Source organism: Carassius gibelio, chromosome A5, assembly GCF_023724105.1.
Source record: "Carassius gibelio isolate Cgi1373 ecotype wild population from Czech Republic chromosome A5, carGib1.2-hapl.c, whole genome shotgun sequence".
NCBI lineage: Eukaryota > Metazoa > Chordata > Actinopteri > Cypriniformes > Cyprinidae > Carassius > Carassius gibelio.
In genome coordinates, this window is record NC_068375.1 from 30,774,388 (window position 1) to 30,796,879 (window position 22,492).

The 22,492-nt window shown below is 35.5% G+C and overlaps 2 protein-coding genes across 2 annotated transcripts; one reads left to right on the forward strand and one right to left on the reverse strand.

Annotated features, from left to right (window-relative positions):
• Positions 1–120: 120 nt before the first annotated feature.
• Positions 121–14,154, forward strand: LOC128011958 (glycine receptor subunit alpha-4-like). The gene is made up of 12 exons (XM_052594790.1): positions 121–1,035; positions 1,720–1,833; positions 1,919–2,263; positions 3,693–3,820; positions 7,097–7,164; positions 7,915–8,138; positions 8,229–8,311; positions 8,402–8,539; positions 8,835–9,049; positions 9,255–9,413; positions 11,911–12,015; positions 13,069–14,154. The coding sequence occupies exons 2-12, from the start codon at positions 1,751–1,753 to the stop codon at positions 13,354–13,356; spliced, it is 1,836 nt and encodes a 611-aa protein (XP_052450750.1). The 5' UTR covers positions 121–1,035; positions 1,720–1,750; the 3' UTR covers positions 13,357–14,154.
• Positions 14,155–14,897: 743 nt separating this feature from the next.
• LOC128011956 (60S ribosomal protein L36a) lies at positions 14,898–17,422 on the reverse strand. Its single transcript, XM_052594776.1, has 6 exons — positions 17,356–17,422; positions 17,149–17,263; positions 16,632–16,737; positions 16,484–16,551; positions 15,607–15,729; positions 14,898–14,979 (listed from the first exon to the last, which is right to left on the reverse strand). The coding sequence occupies exons 2-6, from the start codon at positions 17,149–17,151 to the stop codon at positions 14,959–14,961; spliced, it is 321 nt and encodes a 106-aa protein (XP_052450736.1). The 5' UTR covers positions 17,152–17,263; positions 17,356–17,422; the 3' UTR covers positions 14,898–14,958.
• Between the last annotated feature and the right edge of the window lie 5,070 nt (positions 17,423–22,492).

A 22,492-nucleotide genomic window follows, 5' to 3' on the forward strand; every position in this document is an offset into this window, starting at 1 on the left:
GAATTTTTCTTGGCTTGGATTTTGTTAAAACATTTGCCAACATGGTAAATGTACAGTAATTATTTGGCCATTCCAGAGGTCAGAGGAACTTAGCAACCCTTTTCAAGTGCAAGACATTCAATGGTTGAAATCTGAATGCCTGTGTGTCTGATACGGGTGACCCTGAGGCTTTTGAGATGTGTAGAGAAGATGCAATATGTTAAGGCTCATTAAACCTGTGATTGCCTGCAAACATGTTCCCTAAAGTAGCCTTGACCCATTTCCTTATTCCTCAGTGCTCTGATATACAGGTCAGAGTAATAGCATTCTGTCTTTCTGCAGAGTGCCATGGAAAAAATACAATTTGAGCCTTTGAAGTTTAATGAATTATTTTGATATATCCAAATACTATTTGTTTTCCGAGATAAACTTCCTCGGGACTGGGATATTCTGTAAAGCATATGAACAGGGTGGATGTCACTGACCCGTACATACATTGGCCTACACACATAAAGTCTGCTTCCCTTTCAATTAATCTGCAGTCAGCCAGCAATTCTCAGTTGAGGATGCCTGGGTTCCTTTAACCTCTGTGGACACTGACGAGTGGAAGCGCATCTGTGTTTGTGTTATTTCAGATTTTATGATTCATTAATTAATAATCCTGTTATCAGACATGTTAATACGTAGGAATCAATGAAGTGTGTGTGTTTATTTGGAGGGTCTTGGAAAATTATATTATCTGAGAGTGAAAATGTGTGTGTGGTGTAGTTTGGGCATTTGCTCTAATTCCTCTTGAGGTCAAGACAATGTTTGTGTGATATCTGACAAATCTGGGGCTGTTTTTCTTTAGTTTGGTTTACTCTGGAGTGAAGATACATTAGAAATTAACATTGGCCTAGTTATCCACTGTGACTCAACACACACATAAAGCTCAGTCAGATTTCTCTTTCTTTCAGTTTTTCTTACACCCACTCTATATTCTTAGTCTTAATTTTCTCTCTTCTTTATTCCATGTTTCTCCTATACAGCTGATGGTTCATGTTAAGCATTATGATGGTAAGAAAATGATTGAAACACATTTTTCTCTCAAAAACAAATTGTCAACTTTGTTCACACACACAGGTTTGTTTTTTGTGAAAAGTGGGGACATCCCATAGGCGTAATGGTTCTTATACTGTACAAACTGTATATTCTGTCACCTTACACCTAGCCCTTGCCCTCTCAGGAAACTTTGTGCTATTTCAGATTTTCAGTACACTCCATTGTGTTTGATTTATATGTGTTTTGAAAAGTGGGGACATGGGGTAAAGTCCTGAAAAGTCACCTCCTTGTCATACCGATGTTATACCCTTATCACTACAAATCTGTGTCTTGATATCAGAAAAATGTGCACACACACACACACCTATATTTAGAGAAAACTAAATATCTATATACACTCATTAACTTTCTATTCATCAAAGAATACTGAAAAATTTTTCATTTTTATAATATATAGTTTATTCTTAATAGTGATAGATAACAATGTTTTCAGCATTTATAATGGATTATTGAACACCAGCATATTAGAAGTAAGTACGTTTTAAAATATTAAAAGTTATTTTAAATTATTATAATATAGCTTATATTTAAATAAATTCCAAAATGGTGGAAATTTCAGAAGAAATACTGACTAGCCACAGGACCTAAAATATAAATGTAAAAAATCTAAAAGTTTAAATTCATGCTGTTAATTAACAGGAAGCACTTGATCTTCCGAATTTACTCAAGAATGCAGATATCAGAAGAGGTGGATGGATGGATGTTTGTCCTCTGCTGCAGTGCGTCTTGGGATGTGGATCTGGAGCCCCTCAGGTGGAGTCGTGTCACAGTTGTTTATTCTGATAAAAGTCTTTAAATGCATCTTACGCCTTGTTGCCTTTTCTCTTCTCCATGGTAGAAATTCACCTCAGGCTAGCAAGTGGCCAGAGAAAAAGAAAGAGCAGAAGACCCCCTATGCACACACAGACACACACACACTGACACACAGACATACACTAACACTAACATATCTTAGTGTGCTCGTCTCAGGATGCAGTGCTCAGTCAGATGGCAGTGGAGGAGAGACCAGAGTGCATCAGAATGGGCGTCCTGCCCCTCCAAAACACATCTGCTTACTGAGATTTTGCCACAGGATACCAGGGATTAAAAGAGAGCAGCTGAGCAGTGAAAGGATGTTTTCTCTGTTCTGGAGGATCCTGCTGGAGCTCTTACTGGTTTGGTGGATGTTTGAAGGGGTCACAAGGTGAGTTTTTCACAGGTGTGCCATCATTTCTCACTGGTGTCACCATGTGATTCATTAAAACACTTGTAGAGGCTGCTTGAAAATCTAAATATAGTTTGAAGTGTCTTCAGATAAACTCAGGTGTTTATGTATGTAATTGGTTAAAATGACCTGTTTCTTCCCTATTATGTGAATTTCATAGCTACTTGTTTGCTTTTGTGTGCTCAGTCGTGTGTATTTGGCTTGTGTGTTCAGTTCAGTAGGCTTCATGGGTTATAGGTTTATTTTAATCCTGGAGAGCGTTCTTATGTTTGTGTGTGTGTGTGTGTGTGTGTGTGTGTGTGTGTGTGTGTGTGTGTGTGTGTTTGTTGCCTCTTCGTATCTGGGTCTCTGAAGTATGAGGCTGACAAATAGAGACAGCTCTGTCTGAAGTCATTTTCACAGTTACTGAAATTGCAGATTTATTGAAGTTCACGTAATGAGATTGAATTATAAGACATTTCTTTAGAATGACAATAAGGGCTTGTAAGATTCACCTGAGGATGCATTCATTCTGTGTCTTATTTCCATTCCCCATACGCTGCGTGAAACAGACTTTATACTTTCACAAATCGAAATTGCCACAGTCCTGCTCACAAACAGACAGGAAAATTGAGAAGGAACTAGACCAGAAAATGTCTCTAAATATGGAATAAGATTGGATTAAGAAGTGTGTGAGAGAAAGTGCCGTCCTTTTCTCTGCTTGGACTTCTACTTAACTCTTATAAAATAAATGATTAACACCTAAAACAACCTGCAATTAGGTCCAAAGCAATAAAGCTGTCACTGCTATTTTCTTTTCTTTTTTTACTGCAGCCTCACAGAGAAACAGACAATATGTGTTAGGTGGAGAGGGGTTTTAATAAAACATGAGACAGATGTTCTGATGTGCTCATTTAAAGTCTTATTAAAGGTTTTAAGTAAACTCCTCAGGTATTTTGTTAGAAACCAGATTTCCCTCTACCATTAGTTTTTTAATTTGGCATACATTATTGCCAAAGCATTCAGTCAAAAACGGAATGATAATAGAGGCTTTTGGCAGCAGTGAATGTTAAAATGGACTGAAGGAGCTCATAGAGAGCATACCTATTAATAAACCATGCACATATACAGTCCAGAAGGCCATGTAATTCTAGTCATTTAAAATCCCCAATTTTAATTGAGGTTTTTGAAGACAGAAACGAAGAGATGAATGCAAAGAGTTTCATTTGTTCAAAATAAATGGTGGCGTTAAATCTGGTTGCTAACAAAACCAGAATATTAAAGAAAAGTTAAAGATTTTGAAAAAAGCATATTCATTCTTTGACTTTGGACCCCACTTTAAAACAAAAACAGCTCTCTAATACGATGATCTGTTTGAGGTGGCTGCAGATTGGATGTTCTGATGTGTATTTTTTTTAACCTCTCTCAGGTGTGTGTTTAGTAAAGAGCTGAAATCGCCCAGCAGCAGGGTGAAGCCCATGTCACCATCTGATTTTCTGGACAAATTAATGGGAAAAACATCTGGATATGATGCTCGGATCAGGCCCAACTTTAAAGGTTTGAATTCAACTCAAATCTGCTCCAGCATAGTTTTTTTGTTTTGATTATAGTTTTAATTTCTATCAGAGAAAATGTGATTTCTCTTAAAATGTGAGTATAGCAAACGATAAGTACATCAAAAAACTGTGAAATGCTCATCTTTATGCAAATGAGAGGCAAACAATAGTAAATATCTATCATACACTATCATTTAAATGTTTACAGTCAGTAAGATTTTGGAATGTTTTTAATATTGCCAAATATTAAAGGGGGGGGGGGGGGGGGTGAAATGCTATTTCATGCATACTGAGTTTTTTACACTGTTAAAGAGTTGGATTCCCATGCTAAACATGGACAAAGTTTCAAAAATTAAGTTGTACGTTTGAAGGAGTATTTCTGTTCCAAAAATACTCCTTCCGGTTTGTCACAAGTTTCGGAAAGTTTTTTTCGAGTATGGCTCTGTGTGACGTTAGATGGAGCAGAATTTCCTTATATGGGTCCTGAGGGCACGTCTGCCGGAAGAGCGCGCGCTCCGTATAGCAGAGCACTGAGATTACAACAGACTTCACTGATCAGAGCGAGAGCATCGCGAAATGTCACAAAAGAAGTGTGTTTTTGGTTGCCAGAGCAAGACAACCCTGCACAGATTAACAAAGAAAAAACAGCATTAAGGGACCAGTGGATGGAGTTTATTTTTACAGAGCATCAAAGGAGTTGTGCAAGTGTTTGTGTTTGTTCCCTGCATTTCTAAAATGCTTGTTTTACAAACAAAGCCCAGTTTGACGACGGATTTACATATCGTTTATTTCTTAAGGATAATGCAGTCCCAACGAAAAAGGGTCACGATCGTGTGTTGGAACCACAGGCGGTGAGTAAAACTGCTTAAAATATCTCTGCCTCATTGTTAGTGCGTCCGCCTCCCATCGGAGACCGGGGTTCGAGCCCCGCTCGGAGCGAGTCCTTGCTGCTGCTGCTCTCGTTCAGTTTCAGCCTTCACAGCTGTCACAGCTTCCACATGCTCTCAACGCAACTGGCGCTCGTGATTCTTTAGCTCCGCCCACACGTCACACCTCCAGGCGCTCGTGTTTTTCCGGGAAAAATCGGTACAGACTATCTTTCTCTTATGAATATAATAAAACTAAATATTTTTTGGAGTTATGAAGGATGCAGTACTACTCTATTGGTACTCAAGATTAACATGATATTGAGTGAAAACGAGCATTTCACCCCCCCTTTAATTGCGATTTCAAATAACCATTTTCTGTAGATTTCTGAATGAAGATTATTTCTGTGATGGCAAAGAATGACTAAGCCATTACTCAAGTCTTCGGTGACACATGATTCTTCAGTATTTGTTCTAATAAGCTCAAAAAACATTTATTTTCACCACAGTTTAAAAAATGGTCGTGCTGCTTAATACTTTTGTGAAAACGGTGATATATTTTTCAGGATTCTTTAAGACTTAGAATAGAATATTAAAGAAGCTTTTTTTAAAAAAAAGACTTTGCTGTCATTTTTGATCAGCTGAATTCATCCTTTGCTGGACAGAAGTATTTCTTTCAAAATAATTATCTTATTGACCCCAGATTTTTTTATTAAATCAAAATATATGTTTACACTGGACATTTGGAAACCAAATAAGCATTTTTTCATATATGATGATTTTATTAACTGTAGAGTGGTGTGGAGTTGATGCTCATTCAATTACTAATCTTGATTGAATATTGATGATTCTCCACTGTGATTTGTCATGTTTTAAATACAATGGAGTTTGAATACAATGTTGATGCCAGATGAAGATCATACGATCGAAACGTTGCCATTCAAATATTTTTATTATTTTTATTGTTTTGCAAGTTGATAGTGTGCGGGATTTTCTTGTTTTCTCATTAACTGTAGAGTAAAGGCAATCACAGGCCATCCCAAAGACATCCACCACACTCAGTTTAACAAACACTCCTTCAAAGCAGCAGCCCTCAAGTATTTCGAGCAGGTTTCTTCTCCACCAGTGGACATGTCACGAACAGAAATATCATTTTTAGGTGAACTATTCCTTTATCCTCACCAGTAATTCTGGCAAAGCTGTGTTAGCCTTGAATTCCTTCTACTGAATCCTGCTGTCAGACACACGTGAGCCTGGGACTCCAGGATTTTAGGAGTCTGATACTGTCTTCAACTCATTCTCACTCTCTTCTGTTACTTTCTTTTAATGATATCGTGGTCATTTTTAAAAAATAATTTAAAGCAACACAGAAGTAAGTAAAAACTGCTGTTGCAGCTTAATCTCTTTTACATAGATTGTTTTGGCAAGAACTCTACGAAAATGTGATGCGGTCAGCAAAGAATATATTTACATTCTCTGTGAGCCTCGCGTGTGAAAAAGTGCTGCGGCCCGAAAACACAGAGCAACATAAGATCTCATTAAACTATGTGACCCCCCCCATGGGTTCTCCAGTCTATTTTTTACCATCCCCACTTTACACAGACTCCCAGTGATCATTCATCAAGAGAAACTCACAGGCGTTCAGAGACGAAAACCAACAGAATACAAGACAGAATTTCAGTCCCAGACGATGAGAATGATTTTAGAAACATGCAGGATACGGCTGTCAGCTCACGCTAGATTTCTCTCCGTAAAAAGTGTCACAACAGCCTCTGTGAGGATTTGTGAGGGGCAGTTTCTCCGCTGACATCAGGGCCATTTAGTTTGCTATGCTGTCTGCTCGAGTACATGTTAACCCACAGACCTAAATAAGTCCTTTCCTCTCATTCTCTTACTTATGTTTTTTAAAACTGGAATTTCTTTTTTTATATATACTTTTTCTTTCCTCCTTCCTCTCTTTTTTCTCGCGCTCTCTCTGTTGGCGTCTCTGAGCTCGTGTATATTTCATATCTGTTCTACATCTCAGAGATGTGGCTGTCAGCATGTGTGTGGGGGGAAATGTCCCCTCTGATAAGCTATATATATGTCACTAATGTCATGAACGTTAAATCAATAAATAAAATGCTGCAATTAAATATTTACAGAGCAACTGAATGCTAATTAAACATCGGCTAAATAGCATGGTCCGCTGTGTGTTCATGAAAATTTGTCATTTGATTTGGATATACCTCTTCAGTGTTTTGTCTTGGAAACTATCTGTTGCTATTTGCTGCTAGTGAATTTTTATTCAAGACACTGAGGCTGACACAAGTCAGTTCTGTGTGAATTATTTATCTAATCTAATATGTTAAAATTTAAGTTTTTAAGAAATATGCTAATGTTTCTTATTATGTTGTTCTTTCATTTTTCAGGTCCTCCTGTAAATGTCACTTGCAACATTTTTATCAACAGTTTTGGTTCCATCACAGAAACCACCATGGTACACACACACACACACACACACACACACATTGAACATATACTCATATCTCCTAGGGAGAACCTTTCAGTATGTATTAGATTAATGAACATCAAAATTACACACTGGCAGCATTAAACTGGTTTAGAGTTTTCCTTAGCCATGCTATGAATTATGAAAACACTGCAATGAACACACACACACACACACACACACACACACACACACACACACACACACACACACATATATATATATATATATATATATATATATATATATATATATATATATATATATACATATATATGTGTGTGTGTGTGTGTGTCTATTTACATGTAAAAGATGCCTAAAAAGCTTATAAGAAATATGTTTATTAACTTTCACAACAGTTAAAATATTCAGAATCAAGCCTGAACATGACAGTTAGACTATATTTGGACCAGAATCAGACTCAGTTTTATGAGATTGAAACAGATTTCAAGATAAATTGGAAGTTAGTAACTGATATTTTAGACACAATATGGCAACCATAATTAACACAGAAAAGTGGAGTGATATGAAAAGTTCCAGTGCTGTTATGAATTAAGTCTACTAATTTGTTATTCATATATAATTAACTTACTAACTAAGTAGATCAATCAATCAATATAATTGTTGTATATTAACATCTGTCATAATGTTAAGATATCTGTCAAGTTTTACTGAATGTATTTGACTCAGCTGTTGTGAATGTGATCTGATTTTTTTTTCTGAACACTAACTCGTCAGGATTATCGGCTGAATGTTTTCCTACGGCAGCAGTGGAATGACCCACGGCTGGCTTATAAAGAGTATCCAGATGATTCTCTGGATCTTGACCCATCCATGCTGGACTCCATCTGGAAGCCAGACTTGTTCTTCGCCAATGAGAAGGGTGCCAACTTTCACGAGGTCACCACAGACAACAAACTACTGAGGATATTCCAGAATGGAAATGTGCTGTATAGCATCAGGTTCGATATCACCCCCTACAGATTACTTCAATCATTCCAAATGAATACATGGATGATCATCAGAAATGTCTCTCTCTCTCTCACACACAGACTCACTCTGATTCTGTCATGTCCTATGGATCTGAAGAATTTCCCAATGGACATACAGATCTGCACTATGCAGTTAGAGAGCTGTAAGACTGAACATCCTCAACTAATCTTATTTTTTATTTGATCTAATTTCTCTTTTATACGCTGATTATTGTCTGTCTTTCTCTCTCTAGTTGGCTACACTATGAATGATCTGATATTTCAGTGGTTGGATGAAGGCCCAGTGCAGGTGGCTGATGACCTCACGCTGCCCCAGTTTGTCCTGAAAGAGGAGAAAGACCTGGGATACTGTACAAAACACTACAACACTGGTATGCTATTGCAATTTCACCAGCATAAATGTTTATTGATTTTGTTTATTGATTTCACTTATTTCATAAGTGGTTAGATAATGAATGTTACAGGGAATAATAATGTCAAATTATAGTGATCTAAAGAAAATGTAATTGATGCTTGCCTGTACAAAACTTCCCATTATAATAGGATGTCACTATGCAGTTGTAGCTAGTAATTACTTTTCTTAGAGTAACTTACTCAACACTGCTTACAACATTGATATGCTGTTGGTATGGCGTTTTGATTGTTTTTTTAATTTGTTTCACCCAGGTAAATTCACCTGTATAGAGGTGAAATTTCATCTAGAGAGGCAGATGGGCTACTACCTGATCCAGATGTACATTCCCAGCCTCTTAACAGTTATCTTGTCATGGGTCTCCTTCTGGATCAACATGGATGCCGCCCCAGCCCGTGTCGGTTTGGGCATCACTACAGTTCTCACGATGACAACACAGAGCTCTGGATCCAGAGCATCCCTGCCTAAGGTAGGAAGGAAGGTCTACTTTATCCATCCATTAGTCCACTTTCAGTCATTATATAATTACCCTATGTAATTCCAAACTTGTATGACCTGTTAAAACGGTTTTCTCTGACAATCGACAGCATTTGACAGATGCTAAACTTCCATTATATCTGTTAATCCATTAAGAATATTCCATTAAAATAGAGACTGCCTGTGCATGCGTACAGGTGTCCTATGTGAAGGCCATTGACATCTGGATGGCAGTGTGCTTGCTGTTTGTCTTTGCTGCTTTGCTGGAGTATGCAGCAGTTAACTTTGTCTCTCGCCAACACAAAGAATTCTTCAGACTGAGGCGAAAACTGTGCGAGGAGCAACGCTACAGAGCTGTGAGTGGCAGTCTGAAACTCTCCTCTGTCATACACACGCGACATGCATTAAGTGCCCTTAACAAACTGCACAACCACTGTGTCTCTTTGATCTTTCATGAGAGCAGCCTGCTGGCCCCCTCCAGAGCAGAGAGGGAAGGTCAGTGATGGCATGAAGCCATGTTATGAATATTGCACAAAGTAATGCTTTTCTTTACACACAAAAATGTAGGACAATGTAAATGGGAAGAAAGTGAAGGAGCTGCAGGATTTAAAATCTGGAAAATGTCTCGGTGAAGTAGAATACGAAATGTTTTGCTGATCTGATTGAGCATTATTATTAAATTAAGCATTTTTTCTCCTTTACCAAATGGAAATGCTAAAATAGTCATTGTATTCAAACAGGTTTTCTGAACCTTAATCTACGACTGATTGGCAAAACAGACTGTACTTAAAAACTGCTTTTTTTTTTTTTTTTAAGAAATTAACATTTCATTCCACAAATATGCATTAAATTGATCAAGAGTGACAGTAAGGACTTTTACATTGTTACAGAAAAATCCAGTTTTTCATAAGACGTTAATGACATTATGTTAAAAACATAGATCTAGAGGGAAACACAGAAGGTTTATGTGACACTGAAGACTGCAAAAATGTTTGCTAAATATTACATTTTGCCATCACAGAAATAAATTAGATTTAAATAAATTAATATTGAAAATGGTCATTTTAAAATGTTATAATATTTACAAATATTAATGTATTTGTTTTATCAAATAAATGTAGTCTTGGTGAGCATAAGATAAGATACTTATGTCAAAAACATTTTTAAAATCTTACCTATACCTTCCTTCCAACCTACTTGTCTATCTATCTGTCTGTCTGTCTAATATCTTTTTTTTTTTAAATAAGTGTTCCATTAAAAAATACAAACACCCTTAAGAAAAACATCCAGATGCATTATGCTAATTAATGAGAATGGTGGTGGTGGGGGTAGTTGTAAATTTCGCAATGCAAAAATTGGTTTCATTTTTTTTATATAACACGTTTTCTCATTTTCACAATTTCTTGCTCTGTCTTTTGATTTTTGAAGTATAATATGACCCAGCCAGGCTTTATGTCTGCCTGGAATAGAAGGCTATTCCCAGACTCCTCTCAGGAGTTATTGTCAGCTGAAACTGCATTTCCCTATCTTAGTTACTTTGTTCTTAACCATCTAGTTTAGAGATATCGTGGCTTTCTTTTGGACACAGCAGACACTGTCCTGCCACAAAAAGCAGAGAGAATAAATATTACACTATCCTGTCCTTTTCTATTCCTCCTCTATCTCCCCTCTATCGACCTGCAGGCAGGCTGTGTGTGTGTGACACAGTGTGTGAGTTGGTGGTGCTATGCTCCTTCATTTGCCTTAGGGATGCTTTTAGGCATTTAACATATAAACATGCTTACACACTACTGCACTCAGAATTTTAGGCACAATGTACATACAACAGCACACTCTGATTGGCTGTTTGGTCACAGGCAGCACAGTGCAGTAGGCTGTCAGATCTCCGGTGCACTAAGTCACCCAAAGCAGCAACCTTTACACAATGCAATTCAACACAAACACACCTAACTGACTGGATCTCATACTCAAAAAAGCATCTTTTCCCTAAGGAACAAATATGCTGTCACTGTTGATATTATACACACACAGATGTTTATTGAAAATACCACCAAGAATAGGTAAACTGGAAAAAGGGAAGACTGAGGAAAGCCAAAGAAAGCTGGCACAAAAGGGCAAAAAAAAAAAAAAAGGCAGAGCACAAAGGCAAAGAAAACTGCTGAAACTGACTAAACATATTTAGAATAAAAAATTTAGAGAATACATGTATCTTAGAAAGTACATTTTTTTTTATTCCAGCTAAAAATGTTTTGCTAAAATACTCAATAAGTTATACAAATTTTGTAATGTTTCTGAAAGTTCAAATGAACAAATGTTTTATTATGAAAACATTACTTTTAAATTTTTGTCCTGAACATTCTGAAACAAGTTTAAACATTAAATACATGTCATTTAAGATGTTTCAGGAAAAAAAAAAAAAACATTCTATGAATGATGTATAAGTGATGTATGATGTATGAGTGTTTAAGTATTTGTGTATTTTCTATTCATTTTAGAGCATTATTAAAGACCAATTTTAAATGACCGTTCTATTACCTTTACTGGAAGAATATTTGTTCATAACTGAGGAAATGTTATCCAAATTCCAGAGAATGTTCCCTGTTAGATGTGATGGTTCAGCATGGAATCTGCTCACTGGCTTAGTTATGTCTTGACAAATTAAAGATATTAGAGTAGAAATGTGCATGGTCACTAGAGATTTTTAAGGTACATTGTGACCCCGTTTCAGATCTGTAATGCATGGTTACAGAGAAGCAGGGGCGGTCTGTTGAGGAGTCCACAGGAAGAGAATATTTTATTGTTTGAATAAATGATGACTCAGTTTTTAAATAAGTGTCTTTGTATTGTCTTCAGGCATCTGGTCAGGCTGGAGGAGCAGAGATGAAGAACAAAAGCAACAACATCACGGGGAATACACCAAGCAGAAGCACACAACGCCGGTGCAGTGCTTGTGCTCGGGTATATGCACAAATGAAAGATTTACACATGAAAATTCTTGGTTTAGAAATATTTATTTCTTATTAGTCATTCATGACATATATTTTTTTTTTATAGTGACCGTTAACTTTTTATTTTACTGTTGCTGATGGCAACATAACTGTGTTACTTTTGCGTCTCTCATATCACTCTGTCTTACCCTTTTCATAAAAATGCAAGTTTGATAACTGATTGATGATCTTGCCACACATAACTATACATAAATAATACATTTCATTAATCTTTGGTAGCATATTATCTTCCAGTTAAAACAATAAAACAAAAACATCACAAAGAGAAAGAGTTGGATGAGAGAGAAATTAAAACGACATTCAGAATTTTTATTTTAAGTGATATTTAAAATAGACATTTTACAAAGCAGCTAAACATGTTATAAGTAACCCATTGGATGGCCTATTAATATATACTTAAAAATATTCAAATATGTTAAGATATACTTAAATTCATTCAATTCAATTAACACATTTTAAAGAGGACACTTTCAGCTAATCTACAGGATCAATATTTCAACTCAAATCAATATTACATGTCCATGTTTATTTCTTTCATAAATTATAATTTATTCAAGGCTCTTTTATTTTGCTGTAATGACTGACTCTTCATTGTAGTCACATAATTTAATGTATACAAAAATATTCAAAAGATTAAGGTCACTAAGATTTTATTTTGAAAGATTTTATTCAAATTTGCATTCAATTGATTAAATTTTGCCTGAAAAAAAATCCTATTAACTGTTTTCAACACTGATAATAATAACAAGACAAGAAATCAGGATTTTAGGAGGATTTCTGAAGGATCATGTGACACTGAAGACTGGAGTAATGGCTGCTGAAAATTTTGCATTTCCTTCACATGAAAAAAAAAAGGCATTTTAAAATATAAAATTATAAAAAAAATTTATTGTAATATTTGATTTTTTTTCTGTATTTTTCTGTACATTAAAAAAAATTCTGAAGCCTAAACTTTTGAATGGTAGTGTATATTCATATATTTTGTTGTGATGTTTTTCTTTAGGAAGAGCTGTTAGCCTCACAGAATCAGGACTTGTACTTCACAGGATACGGGATGGACAGCTGTCTGTCTGGGGATGGACCTCTCTCTGAGGCTGCTGCCATGTTCGCGGGCCTGCCGCCCGGCCACATCCTTTTTGAGATCCGCCGACGCTTTGTGGAACGAGCAAAGCGGATTGACACCATCTCACGAGCCGTCTTCCCTCTCAGCTTCCTCGTTTTCAACGTGTTCTACTGGATCACGTACAAAGTGCTCAGAAATGAGGACATTCACCCTGCCCCGCAACCCTGACTCCCTTGAAGACTTCTGAATTTCCCAGTATTCCATTTTGTAAGCCAGTTTAAATCCAGTGTGAGGATAAGATTCCGTATCAAAGACACACAAAAAAATAAAAAATGCTTGATGAAAAGGTGTTCTCTCTGCACGAGTGAACATATGTGCATGCATCTCAGACCAGTTTTACAAAGATATATATATATATATAAACTTTGTTTATATGTGACACTGGAGCACAAAAGTACGGAAGTTCAAGCAGTCATAAGTAACACAGGTATATTTGGAGCAATAGTCAACAATACATTGTATATGGGTAAAAATTATCCATTTCTCTTTTATGCCAAAAATCACAAGGATGTTAGGTAAAGATCATGTTCTGTGAAGATATTTTATTAATTTCTTACCATAAATATACCAAAACTTAATTTTTGATTAGTTATATGCACTTATAAGTGCTTCATTTGGACAACTTTTAAAGGTGATTTTCTCTATTTTATTTTGCACCCAGATTCCAGATTTTTAAATGGTTGTATCTCAGCCAAATAGTGTAGTTTCCAAACAAACCACACATCAATGGAAAGATTTAATTATTCAGCTTTCAGAGGTTTTAATTTGACTGGCTTTGTGGTCCAGGGTCACATATGTAGAACGGCTGGATCAGTCCTGACCTTTGGTCTCCTAAGATGCAAATATTTTATTGTTTATGATGTTTTCTTTTTTTGTAAATACTTTCTGCACTGAGCACATTTATTCCTGTCCGTTATCAAAAATAAGTTATAAGAAAATTCCTCCTCAGGGCTGATTTTGGAGGAAGACACTGAATATACATTAACTCATGGATTAAAAATATCTATCTAAAAAAAAAAAAACATGCCAACTCAAAAGACCATTTCATTTTTAGTACAAAGTGTTTGTCTGGTAGCTATTTTCTAGTCATGCGTGTATAGATATTGACATAAATGGGGAAGCACTGATATCTCTAGTTTACATTAAAATATCAAATTGGTTATTAAAACTGAAAATATTATCATAAATCTTGCTTCCAAACAGCTGCTAAAAACACCACAATAATACATAAGTAATCAATCTTTTGAAGCCAAAGCTGCATGTTTTTAAGAAACACATCAATCAAGATGTTTTTTACTTTCAACTGTCACTTTTACCCAGAATACAAGTCCCATATCCATAATGCTGTTTTCTATCCAGAAATCACAAATCAGTCCAAAATTTACTTTTCAGGATGATCCAATGCAGAGTCAGCACTTTCTATCAAAAATAAATAAATAAAACAAAACACACACAACAGGGGATACCTTTTAAAAACATACCTTTCTTTCCTACAGTTGCCAAGTAGGAGCACGTCTCTTTTAAGATTCATCCTCCACTGCGGGATGCATAGATACATTGCTTTACCCCAACAGTGGCACATGACAAAGAATGATTTAATGCAATACTTTTGTATTTTTGGAAGCAAAAGTCCCCTGAAGTGCACTTGTGTGGAACATAATTTGGAAACACAGTTTGATACTGATGTTAAATGAAAGGCAAAGTCAGCATAACTGTATATAACTTTTATTGACAGTGATGGTAAACCACAAGAAAAGCATTTTGCCCAGCTCAGAACTGGATGACCTGGCCCTGTAAAGAGAGAGAAGAGAAGAGAAATTAGGGGCATGTTAATTAATAACAGGTTGAAACTATTTTATTGATTCTGTCCTAGTTAACGGGAAGCATTCGTTTGAAAACCCAAACATTTATGACTTGGTTTATTCTAATAATTTAAAAAACCAAGGACAATTTTTATATTTTAATTTAACGGACTTTTAATTTACACAAAGCAAAATAAAAGTCCACCACTGATTAGTTCCCACACTTCTTCCGAGTGAGTTTCCATGATCGTTTTTTTAATTGACTGGATACAGGTTTTAAAAATTTTCATTGTAAAATGATTCCATGAATTTTTTTTTTTAAAGGCTGCATTCAAAGTAAATTCCAGTTAATGAAATCAACCACAAATCGGTTTACTATAATAATAACATCAAATACATTTTCATGTGTAAATCACAAATTGCCTTTTAGTGCTTGTTCCAGGTTTTCCATTACAGTGAAAACCCTGAAAACATTTCATGACAAGAAATATGGCATCTCATGTGCATCTGAGGTTTTATCAGTACAAACAGTTCCAAATTCGGCGTTTAACTTATAAGGATGTTTTTTTAACCAACGTGATGTCAAGTCTGGTCAGCTGATGTGTATTCCTCTTACCTTTCTCTTCTTGTCTCCTCCCAGCTCAAAATGTTTGCATCTCTTAATGGCCAACATTCTCTTTGAGCGGCAGTTGGGCTCCACACACTCCAGCCTCAGCACAATCTTCTTTGTGGTTTTAGCCTGCGGCACAAGAAGGGACAAATTACACCTGATATGCAAATATCCCTATGATCAATCAATATTAGGAAAAACTTTGCTTCTCCACAAACAATGAAGATCTAGACTCAATTAAGATGCGTCAGTGTTCATGTGTGGAAAGTTTAAAGCTACATCATCAGATCACTGGTTACACCTGCAACTTGAATGCATCTCCTGTAACCAGATCATACTGCAAATGTGATGATTTCTGTTCATTTGTATTTAAATACTGTCCACTTGTGATCGGACAGCATGAAAGGGACCACCACTTGTAAAGTGTCTTAGGCTCAATGTTAATCCAATTTCCAATAGAACAATATTATTTAGTCAATGCCAAATAAAGACATTTTAGCATGTCATACAAAACAAATCATTTTCTTTTAACAATAAACTATAATCCAAATTCACTTCAGACATAGTTAACATGTAAACATCAAGTTTCCACCAGTCTACACCAGTGGTTCTCATTTTTGTCAAGCTCCATTTTAAGAACTAGAAAATAATATTTTAGTCTTACTTACTGTAAAGAGACACCTTTTGCGGAGTAAGTAAATCAAATAAACTTTTACTAGGCCTACACTACTCATTTAAAAGTATATGTACTTTGTGTTGCAACAATACATAGTGTTTAATCAGAGAAAATTGCTTTAAAATACAAGTGAATAAAAACAACACCAACATTGCTTTGAAACCGCTGGTCAACATTAATCATCCATGCTCCTGACACCCAACATACCTTTTTTCGGAAAATAGGCTTCGTCTGTCCTCCATAACCACTCTGCTTTCTGTCGTAACGCCTCTTTCCTATAAGCAACAGATAAAACAAATGCAGGTAAGAGTCTACAGTGAACGCCGTTGATCGTCCCAGTCAGCTCTCCACTTACCCTGGGCGTACACAGAGTCTTTGCCCTTCTTGTACTGGGTCACTTTATGTGGTTGGTGCTTCTTGCATTTCTTGCAGTAGGTCCTGCGGGTCTTCGGTACGTTCACCTACGGATAAATAATAGAAGCATGTTGTCAGAGATCTCGTGCAGCCGGATTTCATTATTTCGCCTGGCGCTAGCGCTCGAGCTAATCGACATTTTCGCTAACTTAAATATACAAACATTCGTAAGCTCATGGTTGTGAATAATGTATTTAAATATATAAAGACAAAAAAAGTATTTTATTAGTATTATTATAAATATAATTAATATGCTGCTACAACTGAAACATCTACTTGACGAGTTGGGAAACGGCAAATAGATGAGAATTATCTTCATTCGTCACATAAATAACACATATGATATGTTGCTGGGAATATATACATTCACACTGCACGGTTTGTTTGAGTCTAGGTTTTTCAGAAATCTAGGATTAAAACAGATTTTGGATGAAGCTTCACAGGACAATATTACGCACCATGGTTGCCCTCGCGGCGCAGGAGCAAAGAGGAAGTGCAGACGTCACTCAGAGCATTAGTACCGGGTCGCGCGACAGATTACTGGGGCTGGTTCCTGTTGCACGATGCTACCACCTAATGGTCGACACACAAAGCATATAAATCCGAATATTAACAAGTAGTACTTTTTAAAGTTGTATATCTAATATATATAAGATATCACAGACCACGTAGAAACCTGTAGAAGCTCGTGGAAGGTTACTATACCAGCTATCGCTGTTTATCGCGATACTTTCTCTAAACTTGACCAAAAACGCGCGTTCCTTTTATGAAAATATGAGGGTTCATCTGCCAAAGCAGCCAATAATAACAGTGTTATGGAAAAAGATCCAAATGTCATGAAAATGACTTAAAATGCGACTTATAGTATCACATAATAAGCTGATTTCGAGGAAATGCCTCTTAAAAAAAAAGGTTCAGTTGTTTGTAGGACAAAAATATTTGTTCTTACAGCAGATTGAAACGAAATTACAAATATCTATATTTACAGAATACTTCTGCAAAATTTTAGAAAACAATATGTCGAAGAAGTCTGTTCTCATTAACAAAATAATACAATGGAAGAGAAGTTAAAGTGGAATGATTTGTTGTGGCGTGGGTTTTTGTGCTGTTTTAGTGTTGAGGTCATATTTTAATTTATTTTAGAGTTAAATTTTGTAACTCTTTTATATTTTATTATTAACCACAGTCATGAACCTGCAGTTGTGTTTATGGGAATAATGAAGAAGAAGATATAACAGTATAGGCTCTGCTTTGGATAAAAGGAATTGATGACTGACCAAAAATATATATTAAATTTATGCATTTTGCAGACGCTTTTATCCAAAATATATATATATTGAAATCAGAAGTCAGCTTTTAAAAGTGGTAATATTTAAACAACAAAGACGTTCAAGCTCTTCTACTGAAGTTCCTCGTTTGTTATTGTTTTTCGTAATTGTTGGTCTGTCAGAGAATAATTAAGAACAAAGGGTCAGTAGAAAAAGAAACCACACTGCCTTGTGCTGCTGGCCATCTGAAAGGATGATATGAACTGGCACATGCAGCATGCTGCTGGACGGCAGTATCACCATGGCAACACTCACTGGTCATTCCTGATGAGCAGCAGGGCCTTAGCTGGGCTTTACCAGTGGGCCCTGTTTGAAATTGTTTCATTTATATGTTCATCTTATTTATTTATTTGTGCTAATTGCACAATGTTTAAGTTGTTTGATGTTTGTAGGTGTCCAGGTAGAGAAAACAAATAATTAAATATAAAATAGCACATAGTCTTCACTGTAAAAATTTAATTAAGTCAGACCAAAATGTATTCAGACACCTTCAATGTTTCTAACATTATCACAGTTTATTTTCTCTAGTTTATTAAATGGTAAAAAAAAAAACAAAGTCGTTGAGTTGAACTGTCAGAACAAATTCATCTTGATAACGTCAGATAACTTTGATAGAAAGATATGTAATGGATTACAATCAACCAAAACTTCAGACAACTGTTAGAATGGCAATATTTACACAACTATCAATACTTTGTTGAACAATTAATACGCAATGCTTAATTTTGTTCAGTCTGTGATGTGAAAAGATTGCATTAGCAATTCAGGAAAAAAAAAACACATATGCAAAACATGATGAGGTCAAAGTTTTTTTGGTCCCATTTTTTTTCTATCAATTTCACTAGTAGTCCACTGTATGAATATTTTTTTTTGGGGTATAATATGTCACAGCACGCTTTATTTTGCTATTCACTTACCTACATTTATTATACTGTCCTGCACCTACTATTAAAACTTCTCTTTTTCAAAATAATATATGGTGTGTGAATAATTTTTGGTTTGACTGTGCACTCATTCTTGTTAAAACTACGAAGTAATTCAATTAAGAGCAGTGAGTGATTTTCTTTCATTTTCTTGGATAAACATTACAGCAGCTAGTAGCTAAATTAGGCGCGGTCACTTTAAAAGACTATGAATGCATCCACTATAATACACATCCGATTTATTTTCTCAACTGTTTACTTTCACTTAAGACATAACCGAACATACTTTCCAAGACGGGTATTTTGACATTTTGTATGTTTTGTCGGTACAAAAGCAAAAGGAGGCAAGTGTTTTGAGATGTGTTTCTCTGCATGAGTCCTGAACACCAGAACACTGCGGCTGCAGAATTGGGCTTTTTCACATCCTTTTCTGTTTTTTGTTTGTTCGTTCAGGTGCAGGAGGAAATTCGAGGAGAACTTCGCAAAGGAGAGCTCGGTTCAGTGTTCTGTCTGTGAGACGTGGCTCTGAGACTCATCCTGAGCCCCTATAATCGTCACCACCTTTCGATGTTATATGACAGCAGTATAACATCTGTCTGACCCAGCATTCAAGGTGAATTCTTCACATTAGACTGTATTCCTAGATATTGTAAATTATTCCTGCACATTTAGGGTTTAAAAAGACATGCCCTCTGAAAAACACACTCTCAACCATCCATCCACACACACACACACACACACTGCTTGTCCTGGAGCTTTGATTAATAACACCTGATTGCACATGTTAGCATTTGGTTCCCTTCGTGCAGGTTAATGGGCTTAATTAAAGCTAAATAATTTGAAAAGACAAAGAACAAACATATTGCTCTGTTGTTAAACCGCCAACGACTGAGAAAATGTGTCTGATTTCCAAGCCTACATAAAGGGAATGGATATCCATGCATTGATATTAAAGCTTTGTAAGAAATAAAGCAATATTTTGGATGTTGCTGGATCCCTGGTGATCCACCAATAATTGACACAACACTGGCCAATGATATTTCTGAACACCAGGTAAACATTGTTCCATCAACCTTTTAAAGTATAATATAAGTATTGCAACTTTTTTTTTTTTAAATAAATCCCTCTCTTTGTCAAGTTGTACCTGTATTTGTAATGATAACCAGTTATTTGTAACATAAGTGTAAAAATGGAAGACGTGATAATATCAATATTTCATATAAATGTTTGCAAACATTTCACATTAACATTTATTTTCTTAATGTTTGTACTATTCTGTAATCATTTCATCCACATGGTTTCTTGTAGTGGAAGTGCAGCTTGTATAGCTAAATAACAAAACAAAAACAAACATTCAAATGAAATAATTAAAAAAAGCTTATTTGTGTGCCTCAGTTAAGTATAAAATTAGTAGTATTAGCACCTGATGGCCTGATGCATGTGACACTGGAACACAATAGTTTATGTCTCTTCCCAGTAATACCACAACTTGTATCATGAAAAGCTGCAGCAAGGACACTTTTCATTTGAATTTGAAGTATTTCTCATCCCCAACCTTTGCCTGTACCTACCTGTGCTTTCTAGAATGAGACTCTGATAAAGAAACTGGTTCATTTTTAGTGTTCAGCTATAGCTATTCAAACCAAGATCTGAGGCTGGTGGATGTGAATAATCTGAATGGTAGGTTTTAAAAATAATTCTTAGAATTTTGTATTTCTGAGCTACTTTATGCTTACTTTAATAGCATTAAATCAGTGGCGGTTGGTAATGATAAATTAGTGGACTGGAATTCTAGAAATAATTTTTTTTAACTAGACATTTTTTATATGTGCCTAATTATGCAGAAAATTATAAAAAGAAAAATTATAAAGAAAATGCAGTAATTATTTTTAGGTGAATTTTATATAAAACAAAAAATTAATTAAACAACACTATAATTTTTAAATGCATATATAACCAAAAACACATTTTTCATAATATTTTGGGATTTCAGGGTTTTTTTCAGCCTCCAAATACAGGTATGATCCAAATTTAAAGGTATCTATATGGTTTCATTTTGATAAATCTTTGATAAAGTATTTCTTAATGTCTATAATATGTTTGTGTTTTAACATGTAAATATAATTAAAAAATATTTAAAATTTGTTTTAAAGGCCAAAAATGTAATAGTTTTTGCATTATATGTATGTATTTTGTATACGCACGCACACACACACACACACACACACACATATATATATATATATATATATATATATATATATATATATATATATGTATGTATGTATGTATGAAGAGTTCTGATCTAAAAGCCTCGAAAGTGTCTGAAATTTTAATCTAAAATGAGCATTTTTATCAGGCTTCTACATTTATGTTCAGTTATTTCACTATAATGGAATAGAAAAGGACTTATACATTGCCATTAAAGTATAATTAATGTAGGAGCCTGATGAAAAAAAGGATTAATTTTAAAAGAAAATTTCAGATGGCACTTAGAGGCTTTTGCATATATAATTATATATATATATATATATATATATATATATATATATATATATATATATATATATATATATATATATATATATATATATATATATATATATATTGCTCTTTAGAGCATTTTGAATATAAGTGATCTCAAATATAATACGTTTAAAGCTACCAAACTGTTATTTTAATTAGACTATAAGTGAAAGCAACAATTGCACACAGTATTGCAGTCCTGTAAGACACATTGTAGAATCCTTGTCTCTTATTTGTTAATCCAAATCTTCATCAATTTCTGCACCCTTCTGGGTGTGTGCATTTCTGAAACATGTGTCTGTCTTTTTAAAACGGAATTGGCTATGCTACAGCGACACGTGTGTCCTTCCTCTGCTCTCACTCAGCTGTTTGAAATGATGACAGATTCCTTATAGACACAGTAAAGATACATCCCGTTGAACCATCTGTGTCCCTATTTACCTTTATATAATAACACAATCAACCTCTCCAGTTAATTTCTCCAGTTTTTTTCTCAGTGCTTATGTAACACACATGTTCCTTTCTTAATGTCCTTACACACACACACACACACACACACACACACCCCTGTGGCAACTACCCAAAACTACTGCTGAGGCTGTGACCTCCAGTGCCTCAGCATCTCTGTGGTTGTTTTCTAAACCAATCTGTTCTCCTTTCTTTACTGTCTCCCACACACACACACACGCCCGCTCCCCCACTGTGCAGTTAAACGTCCCTAGTAACACTGAAAAATGTTGCCCGCTTACTCTTCCCTTTACACCTGTCTCCCCCATTTCCCTTTTTCCCTGCCCATACAAGGTGTGTTTCTCCCTGAGTATTTCTGTCTCCATTTGTAGTCAATGTGCCATCCTTATGCCTCGTCTTTTTCTATCTCACTCTCTATCTATGTCCTCAGTCTCTACCAGCCCCCTTTGCCTTCATCCTCTACCACCTCCTCCCTTTTCCCTCTCTATCTATCTTGCTGCCTCTCCCTCTTTCTTGCTCTCTCCCTTTCTCCCTCCCTCACTCTGAGGCACTGCAGT